The sequence below is a fragment of the Dermacentor albipictus genome, chromosome 10 (assembly GCF_038994185.2).
Source record: "Dermacentor albipictus isolate Rhodes 1998 colony chromosome 10, USDA_Dalb.pri_finalv2, whole genome shotgun sequence".
Taxonomy (NCBI): domain Eukaryota; kingdom Metazoa; phylum Arthropoda; class Arachnida; order Ixodida; family Ixodidae; genus Dermacentor; species Dermacentor albipictus.
The window spans coordinates 51,245,720-51,263,467 of record NC_091830.1 but is presented as its reverse complement, the minus strand read 5'-3'; the positions used below and the strand labels follow the sequence as shown (position 1 = coordinate 51,263,467).

Sequence of the window (17,748 nt, the reverse complement as noted above, 5' to 3'; positions counted from 1 at the left end):
GGTTGTCAGCTGCTGTAGAATTGAAATTCAAAGCGGTTGAAGCAAAATGGTACCTGCTGTTTTGAGCACGTCAAACCACAAACTGTAACGGTGCTGGTAATTTTAGGATGCGTGAAAAATTGTTTCCTTTCATGGATAGTACGTATAATAATTACTTGCTCGTACATTTCTTTCGAGCCATAGAAGCATGTGCTACCAACGTAAACATAGTGGATGAGAGTGTGCATTTGATGGCGTAACTGAGTGGTCAGATTTAAAAAATGAGTACACTGCAGATGATTTTAGGACTTAATGCCATAAATTCACCTTCGTGAAAGTGAGTGAATGGCATCGCAAGTTAAGGGGCGTCATTACTCAATTTTATTAAATTTGACATTGAAGCAGGAGTTTAAACAACATCGCAAAAAGTTTTTGTGTGGTGTGACAAATGTGCACAGGATGCACACTCGTAGTGGAGTTCTTGGTTAAATTAAATTCTGTTATATAATCTCATCTTACTCATGGTGTGATAACATGCTTTAGTAATTAGACTTATACTGTGCATTCTGTTATCACCTTCCACAACAGTTCACCGACTGCGGTGTTCCGCTGGCAAGTGCGAGGTTACAAATTCGATGGGGATGGAATGCAAAGACGCTTGTTTGCTTAGATTCAGCTTCAAGTTAAAGAACCCCAAGTGGTCAAAGTTAATCTGCAGCCTACTCACTACATCGTCCCTCATGGCTCTTAGAACATTTTGTATAAATCTTTAGTTCGATCAAAACTAGGATTCACTTACTCTGTCTGGGAACCCTCTCATACCACACTTATCAACGCCCTCAAATCTGTCCAGAAGCGGAATGCTCGCTGCATACTTTCCAGCTGTTCTCGCTACGCAAGTTATTCGGCAGTGAAAGTTAACTTAGGTCTGCCGACAGTTTAATCACGTTGCAATTACTCCTACTTAAACCTTTTTCATAAAATTTATTGCACCAACTCGTATCTTAAAAATGAACCTGTTCCTCGCTCCCCATCCCCCAGTCTACTTTGCAGAATGATCATAGATTCAAGGTGAAAGTTCCATCATGGAGCATTAATATTTCCCATACTTCTTTGTTGCTATAAAAAGAAGCGGTGACTGGAACCACTTTCGCGTCTCCATCACTGCAACCCATGACTCATTTAGTGCCTTTAAAAAGGGACTAAATGCCAACAGTGTTGTCACTAAAGGCTATTATACGTATCTTTAAAGCAAAGTTTGCTTTTTCAAAGTATGTAAAGAATAGATCACCCACCACGTGGGCTTAGTGGCTGGAGCGTTGCACTGCCAAGCACAATATGCACAAGGTCACAGGTTCGAATCCCGGAAGCAGCGGCTGCATTCTGACAGGAGCGAAATGCAAAAATGATTGTGTACTTAGATTTAGGTGCACGGTAAAGAACCTCAGGTGGTCAAAATTAATCCGGAGTTCCTCAACTATGGCATGCCTCATAATCATGTTGGTGTTTTGGCACATAGAACCCCAGGATTTATTGAATTAATCTAATGAATAAATAAGTAGCCCATGTGTTGCTTTAGAACGTTAAACTCGGTGATTCAATTTGATTTCCTTCCGTTACGTTAACTTTGTGCATGACATTGTTGTTTACTGTTATGCTAGGCAAGAATTATTTGGAACTAAGTAGGGGCTGTGTTATGTTCGAATGGCTACATGAAGAAAGGAACTTTTTTCTTTACCAACAGCAGCCTGAAGCTAAAGAAGGAGGCGAAGATGACGCTGCTCCCGAAGCGGCCCAGAGCAAAAGAAAGCCATCAACGATCGTCAAGTGAGTGGCCCAGCAAGATTACGCCTTCTCATTTCTGGTACATGTCTGTTGTGAAGGTTTCAAAAAAAAAAAAAAATTTTTCCATTGTTGCTGAAGCAGACATTCAAAATGTGAAGCAGTGACTAAGTTGTTTGCAGCAAACAGATCAGACGCTCTTTTAAACAAACATCAAACCACGTAATGAGGTCAAGACAAGAAAGTTAGTTCAAGTACACAAATGAAAAGACAAAACATAACCACAAGTCAGTGTTTCTAGTCACACAGTACTTTGGCATGAGCTGAAGCCTGAAAGGTAATCAACAGTAGTTCGAAGTGGCCTAAAGTGTGCTGGTAGAGTGGCAGTCGGGCCTGAGGAGTGAAAACAGATGTGCTTGAAGTGGTCGTGGGGTGTAGGCAACGAGGCTCAGGGACATTCAAGAGTTGAATCCTGGTCGCCTACAAGCGAATGTGAGGATGAAGAAGAAGAACACGGGGAAGCCAGGAAGAGGACTGACTGTGGTGCCGGAAACTGCTGAGGGAATCCTTGGCTTTGGTAGCTGTTCTAAAGCAGGAGTGCAAACACAAATGGCTTCACCTCTACCCTTGACTCTCTCGCCTCCACTTCCAACATAACTTTGCAGCTTGCTTCCCAAGGCTTGGAGAGTGCAGCTTCTGTCCTTTGTCTTAAGTAAACTTGCGAGCTTGCGTGTTTGTGTTTTCACGAATAGTTCACGTTTTGTGAGTTCATGTAAATGGTTGGACACGCATGTGACTGCTGAGAAACGTGCCTCAAGCCGGCTGCTGCAGTTAAAATATTTCGGCACTCATGGCGTGTCACGTTGCAGGTCAAGGTCAGTTGGCCAGCAGCTGGCTTCGACCACCGGCAGCTCGATCCCGGCCGAGACCCAGGTGATTGTCCTTCCCAAGGACTACTCGCCACTGTCCAAGCTGCAGCAGCTCGAGTCCCTGTGCAACTTCTGCCTGCACCACCCGCCTCATCGGCTGCCTCCCTCCATCAGTCTGGCCTCGGCCACTCAGGTGACCGTCCTTTCTTTGGGATAACGGTGGAGAAGTAGCTCAAAGTCCCTCGTAACCTCTTAACTGGAATAGCGAGAAGGAAGTCTGCAGACAAATAAAAATTTGTTGAAGTGCATTTGGAAGCCACTCCCAAGTCGTGAACTGGGAAGATTACTGACAGTCACGAAAGTAATATATAATTCATAACATTGCTTTCTGCCAGCACTAATCTATGGGACTGAAACTTGCAGAACAACAAAGAACTTGGAAGCTTTAAGGGGGAAGCCTTATGATATAGCAAAATTTTTTTTATATCTTTATTCATATAAGACCAACCTTACTACTCTGTTTACGCTAGATGTATATCAGCTGTGAATTCTCGGAACTTTCACAACTTTAAAGTTGATATTCAGAAGAGTATTTTCCTGTAAGTCTTCCTTGAAGTCTCGTAACTCTTGTCCCAGGTTAGACAGAGCAGTAAGGTTGTCCATATTAGATTCCTTGATACATGCAAAAGCAATTGATACCCTGTTTAGCGAAACTTGAGAAAACAATTTTTTGCAAATGTTTGCAGAAAATTAAGCAAAGGAAAGCTTGGATAAGGTTGAAACCAAATACAATAAACTAAAGATGGACCTCATATTTGAAACAACTCCATAAAATTACATATGTGTGCAATTTTTCAGCACCATAACTTGAAGAACAAAGATCTAAAAAAATTTTAATCTCTAAGACCAGGCTTTGCCAAAGTAGGCAAAGCAACACAAGAAGTGATGAGATGGAAAACATTTGGCGTAATGTTAAGAGACAGGAAGGCAGTTATGTGGATTAAACCACAAACAAGGTGTTCGATAAACTAGCTGTGGTTATAAAAATTATGCACATCCAACCCTACCTGCCGCAGTGGTTTGCCGGCTATGGTGTTGTCTGCTAAGCACGAGGCCACGGGATTGAATCCCGGCCATGGCGGCCACATTTCGATAAGGGCGAAGTGCAAAAACACCCTTGTTTCATGCATTCAAGGCACATTAAAAATCCCAAGGTGGTCAAAATTAATCAGTCACCCACTACGGCGTGCCTCATAATCAAATTGTGGTTTTGTTACGTAAAACCCCAGAATTCAATTCAGTTCAGATCCAACCTACATGGTGAAACCTGAGAATCGAAGCCTTCATGAAGCAGTTAAATAAATGCCCTGCTACTGGTTGTGTTCTGCACAGTAGTTTGCTCCATAGTGATTACCTGCCTGCCGGTGAAGAAGGTAGTATGCAGAGACCTCCACCATGTGACTGACATGACCATGCATTATACTGTCTCTGGGATTGGTCCCCTGTTCCTATGACACTGTATTCAGGGTCAGTGTGCCAACTAGGGCAGGCCAACACTGGAGATAGTGCAACAGTAAATTGCACTTTAGTAGGCGAAAGACCGACCAAGCAGATGCGCCAAACTCCAAATGCTAGCAAACAAGGCATGGAAAGGTTTGCTTTATTAAAGGAATTGTGTTGTTGATGACCTATATTTGTGGAAGTGAGGATATTTAGGTATTTGTTTTATCACTGAGTAATTCCACAGCCAGGACACATTATGAAATACTGTTTTCACCTTATGAAAACCTTTACCTTTTACGTTATAAAATACTGTTTTTTAGCGCGACAGCGTTAAGGATCTCGTGTCGCAGAAAAGCCATTGTCTTCGGTGGCGTTGGCCGTGAGCGAAAAATCCCGGAAGGCCATTCATAAATAAAAACAACTTGCAAGATGGTCTGGGTGGGAATCGAACCAGGGTCTCCGGAGTGTGATACAGAGACGCTACCACTCAGCCATGAGTTCGAGGGTAGAAAAGATGGTAGTGCTGTCCTTTGTCTGAGCTATTCAATGGGAAACCTAGTAGTCACAGTCAGGAAAGTCCAGGAAGGTCTACAAAAAATGCTTTTCTTTAAAAATTGGAGGTAAAGATTGGCAGGTAGAGCAGTACATAGAGCAGGTAATGGGGAATTCATTAGAGTTGTAGAATTGTTGCTAAGGGAAGGGAAGTGCAGTCAAGGATGACAGAATTGAGTGGAGTGATAAGATTAGGATATTTGGGGGCACACTGTGGTGGAGTCAACTGACGTGAGACAAGAGTAACCTAAGATAGCAAGGAGAGGCCTTTGTCCTACAGTGGACTATCAATAGGATGTTAACAAGAAGTGTAAGTTTGCTTGAACACACATGACCAGAATGAGTGTGCCACTTTGATGGGCTTGGTAGCTATAACAGCTTTGAAATAAGTTCCTATGCAGTTCTAAAGTGCTAAAGATATGCCAATCATTAGTTTGATTGAACATAATCTTAGTCAAATTTAGTGGAAGCTGATTGAGTCAGAATACAAGAGACAAGAAAAGAGAATGTTCAAGTCATCAGAATGTCAAATTGTTGATTCTCATTTTTCCCCTTTCTATATCAGATGGAAATTTCCTTGCATCTGAAATCGCCAGCTTGTCCAGCAGCAACTCATTTTTCTCTTCTATATGTATGTGCCGCTGTTCTTTGAAGTGCAATAATTGTTCTGTATTTATTTTTTTCTTTCCCCACTTTAAGTTATTACTTCGTTTCACTCGCATCAATTATCTGTTGAGGTCCTTATCTTGTGGCAAGCTGTTACTGTTCTTCAAACTACTCTTGTCTTGTTCTTATCACTTTCACTACGTTCTTGTTGAAGAGACTTACCACGAAAAATACAATTTGACCTGTCTTTGTACCCATAGCTTTCATTTTACATTGTTCCTGCAATATTTGTCACCATTGTTTTATGTAATTATTTCTTTTTTCTTTCTTGTTCCCTTTATCGACACCTGTAAACTGTACCACTTCTGCAGTGTCTGCCAACAGGCAGCTCGCGCTGTTGGCTGAATGATAAATAAATAAATAAATAAAATGGATAAGCACTCAAAAATCTGGCAACATGGCTATACATTGGCTGAACTCTTTGTTGTTTCCCAGCCGGGCGAGGACGAACAAGAGGGAAGTTTCCCGCGGCGTCGGAGCCAGACCTCGCATGCTGCGGACATGTACCTGCTGGGATGCCTCCTCGTCGAGATGTCAATCTTTTCGACGACTGCACGACACTCCTCAAGGGATCTTTCTGAGCGTTACTTGCACGCTTTGCAGATCCTGAAGATTCAGTCATCAAGGCTGCCCAAGTAAGTAGTACATAATTAGTTCACATGGTAATTGATAATTAATTACATTAATGATGATAATTAACATGGTGTGGTTTGCAGCGTCGAAGGCATGGTACTCTGGCCCGCAATTTCTGAATGCTCCGCGATGCTGAGCTTTAGGGGCGCACAAATCGTAATTTTTTTTATACTGAAGCAAATACAAATTGAATAGTGCCAGAAGTTAAGTTAATATAGATGAGCGGGCAAATGAGCTGTTGGTCACTTTGTGCTTGCGTTATCTGTCTGTTTGGTGATGCTAAAGTTTAGAGGTGTGCAAATAGTAATTTTTGAGACTGAATCAAACACGAATTGAATAGTGCCAGAAGTGAATTTAATCGAATACTGAATACATTTTAATAGTTTTCAAGTAAAAATGGTTCTTTCCCCTATTGATATATAACAGTGTTCGTGTCCTAGTATTTCCAATGTCAGCAAGCTTCTGTCATAACATTCAATGTTATGAAGTGTTGGTTATTGAATTCCCAAATGGAGCACTCTGAGTAAATAGGCTTTTTGTTTGCATACCCAACATTCTTTGGAGTGTGCAAGCGATCGCAGTATGAAAGAAAAAGTCTGGCTCCCCCAGCAATGTTATGTCGTGTTCGTTTTTAGTGTGAGAGAAGTAGTGCTTCGCTAGATAACTTCTCACATTTTAGGCCTTCTATGGCAGCCAGAAGATATCTACCACACTTTTTCACAAATGTCACATTTGATTGCACATGTTAGAGGATTTAGAATATTCAAAAACAATTAGAAAAATATTCGTACTGATGCATACTGACTGTTCTATATGAAGGCCAAATTGAATAGGGCATTATTCGATTTGTTATACGAAATGTTCGAATATTTGCACACCTTTACTAAACTTTTTTGTGAAACTGCTGGTGGGGAACGTAAAAGTGGACAAATAACAGCGCAGCTTGTCGAAAGCACCACTGCAGCCTGCCTGTCTTTTTATGGAGTTGGATGAGTTTGACACCGTGATTGGTGGTCGGGAGGCTGTGGAGATAAGGAATCCGGAGAGTGTAGATGTGGAAAAGAAATGCATGTTATACACAAAAGATACATATTCTACGTAAAAATGTTTTTTATACCATATGTTAGCAATAATCAATAGCAGATTAATGTCATATCAAAAGAGAAATTGCCATTCACCCCCACTGTAGAATAAAGCTACCAGGAAGACCCATAAAGGATTTCCCAGAAAGAAAGCTTTGCAGTTGTAAAAAAAGTTGTCCCAGTCTGAGAATCGAAGCCAGAACCAACACCTTTCTGGGACGGCCATTCTGCCATCTGAGTTAGCTAGGAGGCTAGCAGATTGCAACTTTTCTTTCTATTTCCATTTTGTCGCCTCCCGCAGAACTGTTTCACCTGTAATACCACATTTAATCATGCAATGCCCACCCTTATGTAAGAACTGCTCCCCCCCCTACACACACACGTGCACACTTTCTAGGTAAAGAATTTAAACACCTTATGCTTTACCATTTGGCTAATCCAACAAAATTGTGTTTGCATGCACCCTTCGCAAGCGTTAAGTAACCAACAAGGCACCTGAAAAATGCCACAAGGCTTCCTAATGCTGCTGAACGCATGTCACTTCATGCCTAATATTCCACTTTGTATTTTGGGTGAATTGCATACATTCACTTTCGTACATCTTTTGGTTGCCGCAGATACTTATTTCATTAGGCATGAAGTGACTTGTGTTTGGCGTCGTTGAGGAGCCTTGTGGCATTTTTGAGGTGCCTCCTCGGTTAATTAAGGCTTCGAAAGGATTAACGCTAACACATTTTCGTCTGGTCAACCAACTGATCGACCATTAGGTTTTTTGGAGCCTTGCCCCATGTTACTTTGTCTCTACATTGTGTTGCATTGAAGGACCACACATTTAACCTTTTCGCTGTCACGGACGTACCGGTACGTCATCGCGCTTCTCCCCCCACAGTGTCACTGACGTACCGGTACGTCATCGCGCTTCCCCCCCCACAGTGTCACTGACGTACCGGTACGTTCTCTATCGTGCATTCAAAATTTCGCGCCTGAGCGCAAAGCTGGCGCTCCTGGATTGGCCACGGCGTCTGTTGACTCTTTCTACAAGTTCGTATATTCGCCCCAACCTGTGTTAGTCAATGTATTGAAGAGTACGGTGCGACTGCCCCTCCCCACTTTCTCTTTGCTGAGTGGCGCGGTGGCTCCGCGTTCGGTGGATCATGCGTCGCGCATGTGCGGCTATGGGTTCAAGGGTTGTTCTGCAATCTCCGCTGGTTTGAAGATTTTTATTTTTCTTCTGTTGGTGTGCCTGCTACGGCGCGTCAAGTTCAGGCGCACGTGCCGTTGCCTCTCCAAAAAGAGTGACTCGTTTGCTGCTTTCGCTCTCTCACTGCACCCTCGCTTCCGACTTGCAGCAGTAAACGTAAAGCTCTTCGAACTTTGTTTTAGCCTTTTTCCATCTCCCTCTGTCTTCTTGATCACGCAACGTCCCATTTCTCTCCGTTGGGCGGGCGACTGAAAGCACATCCTCCCTGCGCGCAGTTACTTTCGGATGGCTCGGCGCGCGGGACCTTCGTCTGCTCATTGGAGCAGTGGCTCAATTCCGATTCAGAATACAAGCCGAGCTCGGATTCGGACTCGGACAGAGTCGCACGCGAGGAAGAGGGTTCCGCATCGTCAGATTCGGATGTTGACCGGGTTTTATAGTCAGGCTGATGATGACGATGATGATGCTTACTAACAACAGCTGCAGAACACTGAAATGTGCATATTGCATTGACTATGTTATTTGTATACCAATCATAATAAAAAATAAATTGGTATGTTCATTCCCTGTTATGCTCGTTCCCTGAAACCAAGCCGACACTGGGGGTGCGTCACAGCCAGAAAGGTCCGACAGCGAAAGGGTTAAAGGGACAGGAGCCTTATGAGCTTGCTCTGATTTGGCCTGTCGTCGCCATCGCACTGCCTCGGTCTTCTATCAGCGATGTCCTTCAGCATGACTTTCCATACTGCTAGTTGACAGCGCTGCACCCAATTTAGGCTGTACTCAAAGAGATACTGCTTCACAAAACGTGTCTTATCCTGTCAAGCACCACAGGCAATCTGGCAAGTTCACTGCAGTGCGCCACAGCGCAATTCCCTTCTGTGTCCTGGCGGTCTGCCAGCTGCAAGCGTTGAAGCACATCACGCTCCACCTGTATTCCTATTGGCTCCTAAAGTGAGCCGTCGCACCACCCTCTCTACCCTCCTCTTCCTCCTTCATTCACACTCTCCACTTGTGACATTACGCACTTCCCTCCTCCTCTCCCACGCCTCGAGGTAATCGACTGACGACCCCGAGTTCTCATTCACATGAGCGTTGCAACTCTGACGCATTAAAAGAAAGCTTTTGCCAAAGACTGGATCTTGAACACATTGTTCTCTGTATCAATTGGTACTATCGCTAAATATACGCAATAAAGTGCTGGAATATTTAACAACATGGATGTCACTAAGAAGAACAATCTTTTGTGAAAGACAGATAAGCAGCTATCCTACACCCCTGCACAGCGCACGCCTGCTGCCCTGGCCCGCCACAGTTTATCCGCTTACTGGTGCCATTGCTGCGATATAAATTTGCCGCTGCACACGCAACGATGGCGTGATGACTCATGAACAAGGGATCGGCCATACTTGTAGCTGCATCGCGGTCATGCAGCGGAAGCCGTCGTCACTTGCAGTCCAAGAGATGTTGACCTGCCATCTCACATCCAGACAAACTATACCAACCAAGCTTAATGCAGCATACTTTCTGGTTTATCTACATTCAGTAAGCAGCAAACAATCAAGTCTGCACCTCAGACTGATCATGTCTAGGCATTTTCAGGAGCTGCCATTCCCTCCTCATTCAGGTCCCTCCACAATGCCGTCCAAGTCCTGCTCCAGACCGAAAAGCCAGTCGCCGTGCCCCTTGTCAGGGGAAAAGAGGCCGCCAGCAGCCGCGCTGAGTGGCGCTACCCCTGCGTCTGCGACGGCGGACTGCCCCCACCGTCTGCTCACCAGCTCCTGCAGCCGCTGCTGTCGACGATCCCGTTTCCGGCTTACTATCCGGCTCTGTACGACTTCCTCACCAAGCTGGATGCTCAGCCGACAGCACCTGAGAAGGTACGGCACAGTTTTAAAGGCCAACTGCTTCGGAACGTTGGACAGCATAAAAAGTGCTGTTAAACATAGAGGAGTGCTATTAAACAGGCTAGTTGGTTGCTGGATTCTTGATTCATTTTGCCAGCGTGATAGAGCCGGGACGCAGAGAAGAGACGTAGACATGGCAAACGTTGGATACAACTGAAATTTACTTCATAAGAGGCTACTCGAGCAAGAACATAAAGTGTAGAGCATTCTTGCCATGCTCACTACACTCAATGGCATCCTTAACAAATTCCACCGGTGTGCACCAGGACACCATGGTGTGCTGTTTTATCCAACCATCGTCACCTCAGGGTGCACCTGTGAACGCCAGTGTGATTCGCCAAGAATGCCACAAAACATAAAACACATGTGCTATGTGGGTCTCTTCTCTGCATGTGATCTCTTTCACACTGGTAAAATGAATAGAGACAGTGTACATGTGGAGGAGCCTCCATGCAAAATTCGACGTTTGAAATACGAGTGGAAGCATCGTGAAGAGCTCGCAGAAATAGCTGTTTTTGACACCGAAACTGAAAAAGACGCCGCCATTACTGCTCGCTGGAAGTGACGCATGACCTAGAAAGCACGGTTTGTTGGCGTGACCTCCGAAATAAGGTGGTGCCCACAACTGCTTGCGTGCTCCGCAAAATCTCCGAGGCAGAGTGCTGGGACTTGTGTCATAGCGACAACCGTCAGGCGCACGTGTCGTCTGCTCAGGTGCTGTTTAAAGGCTGCTAACAAGAAGACAATGCACTTACTAGCCCTGCGACATTGCTAAAATTGTTTTAGTGGTACAGTAAAAGCTCAATATATAATGAACTTCAATATGATAAAATTCACGACATAACGAAATATCTAACTTTTCATAACTTCTTGTCTGTAGAACACATGTATTTTAAACCCCGATATAATGAAGTGTACATACATAATTTCAATAGATAACACAAATTCCATACCTCCACGAAGGAATACTGGGGCAATAATGGAAACTGCTGCGGGCTCAGGTGATCAAATGGTTGAATTACGTGTGATTGCTTACAAATGCATCTGTCAAATTGTGGGCCTCATGACAGAGAGTGGCTATTTAAGCGCAGTAGCCTGCCGTAAACCAGAGTAGCGATACTAGTACAAAACGTGTGACCCTCTAGCCATTTTGTTCTGTGTAAGTCTATGTGCGATCCTATGGTGCACCGCACAACACCTGCTGTGGGTGTGAGGAAGCGCATTTGAAGCCAGGTTGAGAAGGATGATGGCTTGATGCACAGCGCCACGGAGGGGGCGCACGGTAATGTGATCATGCACACGCTACAGAGGGTGCAAAGCCTATGCGAGCCAAGATGGCTGTTGGCATCACGTGTCCTGTGTTCATGTGCGTTTGGTGCTGGAGCTTTTTTTATTTTGTCACCGAAAAAGTTACTTGCTTGGTTTTTGTTTTTCTTCTGTCCTCTTTCTTTCCTAAAAAAGTGACTAGAAAAATTAAATCTGAAAAAAAAATTATGATACTTGCTTGAAAAAATTTGAAAATTGCTTTAAAAATTTGGCCCCACAAGGGTTAGAAAAATCACAGGTAGTAGAAATTCATCCAAAGCACTCAAGCATAGCCTGTCTTATAATTAGTGTATTGCTTTAGGATATTAAATTCTGCAACTCAATTTGAGTCTTGGTTGTCTCAGGAGTGAGCTCGCTAACCTATGAGGCAAAGTATGTACAGAGTACTAAAGCCAGCCTCAGTTTCTCTGCCGCTTTTGTGGCCGAGGTAATTAGCACCATCCATTAGCTGGGCGATAAAGTAACTCTACTGCCCTCCCACCCATCTTTGCAACTCTGCTCCCCTCACCCTTCCTCGCAGCCCCCTCGCCTTTGCCTGTCTCCACGTGTGCCCCTGTAGACAGGTGAAGGCGAGGGGGCTAAAAGTTTCATTTTCTGGCCGTTACTAGGAAACAAACTTTGGCTGGTGTAGGCACACCTATAGTCCATGCTGTGAGTGAGCCCGCATAGAAAAAGAAAGAAAAAGAAATGCGAGAGGGTTAAGGAGGTGCCGGCACGGGTGCTGTGCCTGTTACCATGACAACAAAAACAGCCATGGGCACTACCCTTTTGCTGACAAAGGCACACTAAAATGTTGCCTGCCTGCTAGGGCCTAAACTGAAGGGGGCCTTGGCGCTAGCTCCGATGGAGCATTGGCATTAAAAGAGCTAATGAAAGCCATGCGGAAGTTCACCCGTCTGACTAATAAAGCTCTCAATTGTTTAAATTGCACGATCCTTCTTGTGTTCAGGTCTACTTTGTGGCCCGTGAGCTGCCACCGCTGCTGACCCAGCTGAGCCAGGTCGACCTGGACCTCGTCATGAACCACCTGAGCGACCTTTTTTCGAACCCCGAGTCGTCTTTGCTGGCCGTGTGGCAGCTGTTTGACCTCGTGGGGCTTGCTCTGGGGCCAAAGGTCCTTGCCGAACGACTCCTGACTGTGCTCATCAACCTTCTTTCGACTGACCAACTGACTGTGCGGCACTTCCGGCTTTTCCATCGGTCCTTTTTGCTCAAGCTCCAGGTAAATCCTACTCTGTATCGGATCAGAAAAAAAATGTCTGCGCAGAAATAGAAAAATACCATGCTATGTGTAACCTTGCAGTAAGCAAGAGGTAGACTGGGTACTTTGGTAATAGTATAGAACCCTCTCGTAATACGTTAGCTTAGGATTTCCACGAACAACACTTTATGGTTTCGCAAGAGACCAAAGCAAACCCCACCCCATCTCTCCTTCGTTGCATTTTTACATTACTGTTTAGAGACTATTAAAAGTCCATCTGTTATCTGTCCTATGCGCACAGGGACTACCCAACCCCATTTCTTGGTATTAACGTGGACTAGAATATTGGCTACTGACCTTTGCTCTCTCACCCACACTGCTGTCTTCCTGTCTCTTGACGTCATGTCTAATTTTTCAGTGCATCACTTGTTGCACGGTCCCGTAGCTTCTTCTCAAGCTTCTTTGTTAATCTCCAAGTTTCTGCCATGCCTCGCCTCGCCTAATTCTGTTCTGTTCCTCACCAATTCCTCTCCTCCCGCACAACAACAGGAAGTGGTCTTTCTGGTGCACCATGTGGCCACTGCCTCCTTCATGAATCTTGCAAAGGTCCCGATACTACTTCAGTAGACATCTGTTGACTCTGAATAATTCGATTTTTTTTTCTGTTAATTCGATCCCATCCGAAGGTCTCACCAGGCGCCCATGCATTTCTACGGGCCCAAACTTACGTTATTTCTATCCTAAAATTGGCCTTCACCAAATAATTCGAACTTCAGCATGCATGCGCCTGACCCCTATAGTGACCCCATTACTGGCAGCATCTGCCTTGGCAGTGCTTCAAGGACAGTGAACGCATTGAACATCCATTAAAAACGCCTATTTTCGGCCTGCCCAGTAAGATTTTCAAGCAATAATGGTAGCTCACAATGTCTGATTACGGTACGTACCCGACTAACGCGCAGCTTTTTTTACCCAAATAAATTATACAGAAAAGTGCGTCCACAATGTATGTATGCTGTGCCGCATGACACGGCTGTATTGCAGCGAAGCTAACGTTAAATACATGCGCGGTGATGCAGCACTTGGGAAATGAGACACCACTGTGCACCATATATCAGACCCTTGCCCAACTTTCTAGCTAAAAATTCAGGTTTGTGTTAGATTTCTACTTCAGTTAGACGCTTTAATGTTATCTCTGTGTTAGTTTTCTACTTTGCACACATAGAAAGGCAACAAGCATTTGATTTGGGGACTTGTTAGAATCAGAGGTAAAATACCACCAAATAAATTGGGCATTTTGATGTTTCTTTTCCTGCATCTTGTTTAATTCGACCTGTCAATTAATTTAGTCAATTTAGTCAGACCCATCAAGGTCAAATTAACGAAATTCGACTGTATTTTTCTTCTTAATTTCATGCAGGTGCGTCTTGGAATGCGCACCTTTCTTCACTGCTTCATTACACTACTGGTCGAAGCTGTGGGTGGATACCGGGACAACAGCACAGCCCAGATTGTGTGAGCATACGGTCCCTCCCGTGGTCCTCTAGTCTCTTCTGTATTACAGGAAGCGTTGCGGCTGCAGTTATGCGAGACGAGAATACAGAAATGCTTTCAAGCTTGGATTTGCGACCATGTTACAGTTCAAAATTAATCAAGATTGTATTTTACACTGTTTCTTGTGGCCCATGTGCATCTTTGGGGCATAGAACCCAGAGTTTAGAAGAAAGCGAAGAAAGTTGAGAGCAGGCAAAGAACAGCGTAATGAGTGCAATGAACAACAGAGCAGAAAATGGAGTAATGTTTAAAGATAAGGGGATGGCAGTATGGATTAAGCTAGAAACATGGGGAGCTGGTCTGATTGTGATTGAGAGGATGTTGTGAAATTGGGCAGACCGTGATGTGCATTAAGCAGATAACCAGTTGCCTATCAGAGTAATTAATAGAATGGGTACCAAACGAAGGTGGGAAATGCAGTCAAAGAAGGCCAATAGGGTGACAGGACAAAATTAGGAAATGTGCAGACCTGGAATGAAGACAACTGTTGTAAGATTGGGGTAATCAAGAATTTCTCAAAGAAGCCTTCATTTTCCAATGGCCTAAATGGTTGCTAAAGAGACACAGTATGTCAGTTTATGTGATAAAGCAGTGGAATTTCGTTAATTCAAGCCCACTTAGCTCAAACTTTCAGTTTATTCGAACTGATGCTGTGGTCCGGTCAAAATGAAGTGTATTTCAGTGTGCAAAAATGCCCGGTAATTCAAACACGTATGCATTTTAGACAGTTAATTCCAGCATATCTTGTCATCAACCATGCTCTCAGCAGCACGCCAACTTGCACGGGAGTGCAACCTAGCACTGCTCCCATCTTCCATTGCAAGTATCGTATTGTGGCACGTATAATCCGCACAAGAAATGTAAAAAGTTTAACAGTACTGTAATATAACAGTAACGTAATATAAAAATTTGGAAGACGTTTAAACTTTGCCTTTAAGCGTGGAATGCCATAGCACTTAAAGACTCAAAGACAAAAGAGGTGACTTTTTTTGGCATTGTGGAATGGTAATTTACTAACACAGCCCAAGTAATTTTTCTCTTTAATGTCCGTTTAACTGAGCTGGTGATGATGACGATAAGATGATGACAATGCGCCTGCTCACGCACCATCCTTTCTCGCACAGGGATCCCGAGAATCCGAGCGCAGCTGTACGAAAAGGGTCGCACCTGGACAGCGCAGAACTCGACCCGCTTCGTCAGGCCAGCACATCGGCATCACGAGAGGCATCGCCAATGCGCGCCGGCCATCGAAGTTCCTCTTCTGAGCGGGACATGCCATCCGCGTCGCCGGAGCCAGCCACGTTTGGAGAGCCAGAAATGTTTGAGCTCGATCAAGATCAGGAGCTAGAGCAGTCCGCATCGTACTCGTACGAGAGAAAGGTACGAGCATTAATGTACGGTGACACTTTGAGCTCCCGAGTTCTTGCAGCAAACGTTCGTCAATGTTGCCACATCCTTCTTACTTTGCCAATTTTCGGCATGCGACGTTCTCATTCAAAAATGTGCATAGATATGTATTAATTGTGGAGTTTACTCCTTTTATTCAATGAAAACGTTTAGTAAGATGTCAGAGGTGAGTATTTCTTAAAGCACAAGTCCACAATAATATTCTATACACCCAAAACAGCAAAACAAATGTAAACTACAGAATGATATGTGCATGAGTGCACAAAGACAGCAGTTATTGGTGAAACAAGTAGGCACGTAGGACTTGTTATCGTAGAGCCAAGCTGAGTACACATGAATAAGCACGATTTGTCCTCTCTAATATTGGTACAAACTGGCCACACAAGCGGCCAGTTTGTACCAAATACCAAATACCAATATTTTGGCGGTTAGAGAGATAAAGAAGCACTTAACCAGAGTAATTATTTCATCTGTATTAGTAAATTAGAATTATAAAACACCAATAGGGTCACTCTCGCTATGAGCAGAGGCTTCCAGTAAGCGAGAAAAGACAAAAATTATATGAGTGGCATTGAAATTCTCGCACCAGTTTTTCAAGACATGAATATTAACAGAATATGCCAACACTAGTTAAGTGTTTATTGATAAAAAAGGATTGTACTGCATTCCGAATGTACCATCATCTTAACCTTGCAGTTATGGACGTTTCCTGCACCCAAAAAAGAAAGCTCCAAATATGTCAGAATACCTTCGAAATCTGTGATGTTACTGTAAAGTACTAGTATCATAGTTTGGGCATAAAATTTAATAAAATTGAACTTTGGACTTCAACTTGTGAGCTTGCAATCACTTTTCTCTGCTAAATAAATTTCTTCTTTTATGTTGAGTTACGTAACTCAATAAAACATGATTCTGATTCTGATAGCTCTACTTATATTTTGGAAGGCTGTTATATCAGTCTCAATTGACAGTGTAGTTTTTTAGTGTTCCCTTAAGTAATATGTTATACGTGCTAACATAAAAATGCAGGTCATAGTATCTGGTGTACACTTGTGTTCTGGTTATGGGCATTATGCATGCACAATTTTTATTTCTATGTTGTACCCTGCTTGGCAAATTTCCTTTTTTAAAAAATTTCAATGCAAACATTTTATTAATCACTGTGTGGCTGCAGTTTTTGACAGCCTAGAAAGGAAAAACAGCCCCTGCATTAAGTGTTCACTTCTTTCTTTTTCCATTGCTAAAGGACGGAGCAACATTTCCGGAAATTACGACGTGGCCTCCTTCAGCTGATAAGGAAGAACAGCCAAATGCAAGCCAGCCCGAGAGGCTGGAATCTGAAGGGCCAGACCCATCTCCACAGATGCCATCGATTCCTGCCATTCCAGTTACTGTGAGCTGTTTAACATATTATTCATAGTACATGCCTTCAGTGACTGTAACGTATTTTAGTTGCATTATAACACATTTTAGAGAGGTTAGCTTGTTGTTTAATTAATGCCTTCATCATTTTTTCATTAATTTATTCTACCTATGTGTCACTGTGGACCATTACATTTGAAGCATACGGAGATATGATGGCGCAGTGAAAAATTATAGTTGTTGATGACTGTTTTGAAACAAGAATGGTCATTTGTCAGAGCGTTCTTGGTGAAAAGATGGTTATGGTCTTGGATTCATAGAAAAAAAGGAGTGATAAAAGCTTGTTTTGAGACTTTGAGGATAAACAGCAAAAAAAGTATAATACAGTTAAACCTCAATTTAGCGAAGTCGGCAAAATCAGCAATTTGCTTCATTATACAGAAATTTTGTTATATTTAAATTTGACCTTTAGTGCAAATAAGTACAGCTGCTGATGTAGACGGGAAGTGCCTCAGTATTTTCTGAACTATTGGGCAATTGGAAAAACACAAATTTGAAGAACACAAAATGTTATTTTGTTGAATTTGAGAGTCAGTGACAAAAGATACGGTTTCATTCTGTGTCAATGGTATCTTCGCGTCGGCGGTATGAAGCAAAGCCAGCTATGCATTCGCGTCCATTCCTGCCCCGTGGCTGATAGTGTTGCCAGCAGTGGGACGATGCT

The 17,748-nt window shown here is 43.5% G+C and overlaps 1 protein-coding gene across 4 annotated transcripts in view; it reads left to right on the top strand.

Annotated features, from left to right (window-relative positions):
- Wdr81 (WD repeat domain 81) overlaps positions 1–17,748 on the top strand; it is a 98,892-nt gene that overhangs the window by 45,312 nt on the left and 35,832 nt on the right. For 3 of the 4 annotated variants that reach the window (XM_070527433.1, XM_070527435.1, XM_070527432.1), the window contains exons 12-19: positions 1,724–1,806; positions 2,631–2,823; positions 5,787–5,986; positions 9,895–10,147; positions 12,450–12,722; positions 14,122–14,216; positions 15,380–15,635; positions 16,909–17,055. In XM_070527433.1, the coding sequence (XP_070383534.1) occupies positions 1,724–1,806; positions 2,631–2,823; positions 5,787–5,986; positions 9,895–10,147; positions 12,450–12,722; positions 14,122–14,216; positions 15,380–15,635; positions 16,909–17,055 (1,500 nt within the window). The remainder of the gene's footprint in view (positions 1–1,723; positions 1,807–2,630; positions 2,824–5,786; positions 5,987–9,894; positions 10,148–12,449; positions 12,723–14,121; positions 14,217–15,379; positions 15,636–16,908; positions 17,056–17,748) is intronic. The other variant, XM_070527434.1, reaches the window with a different exon arrangement.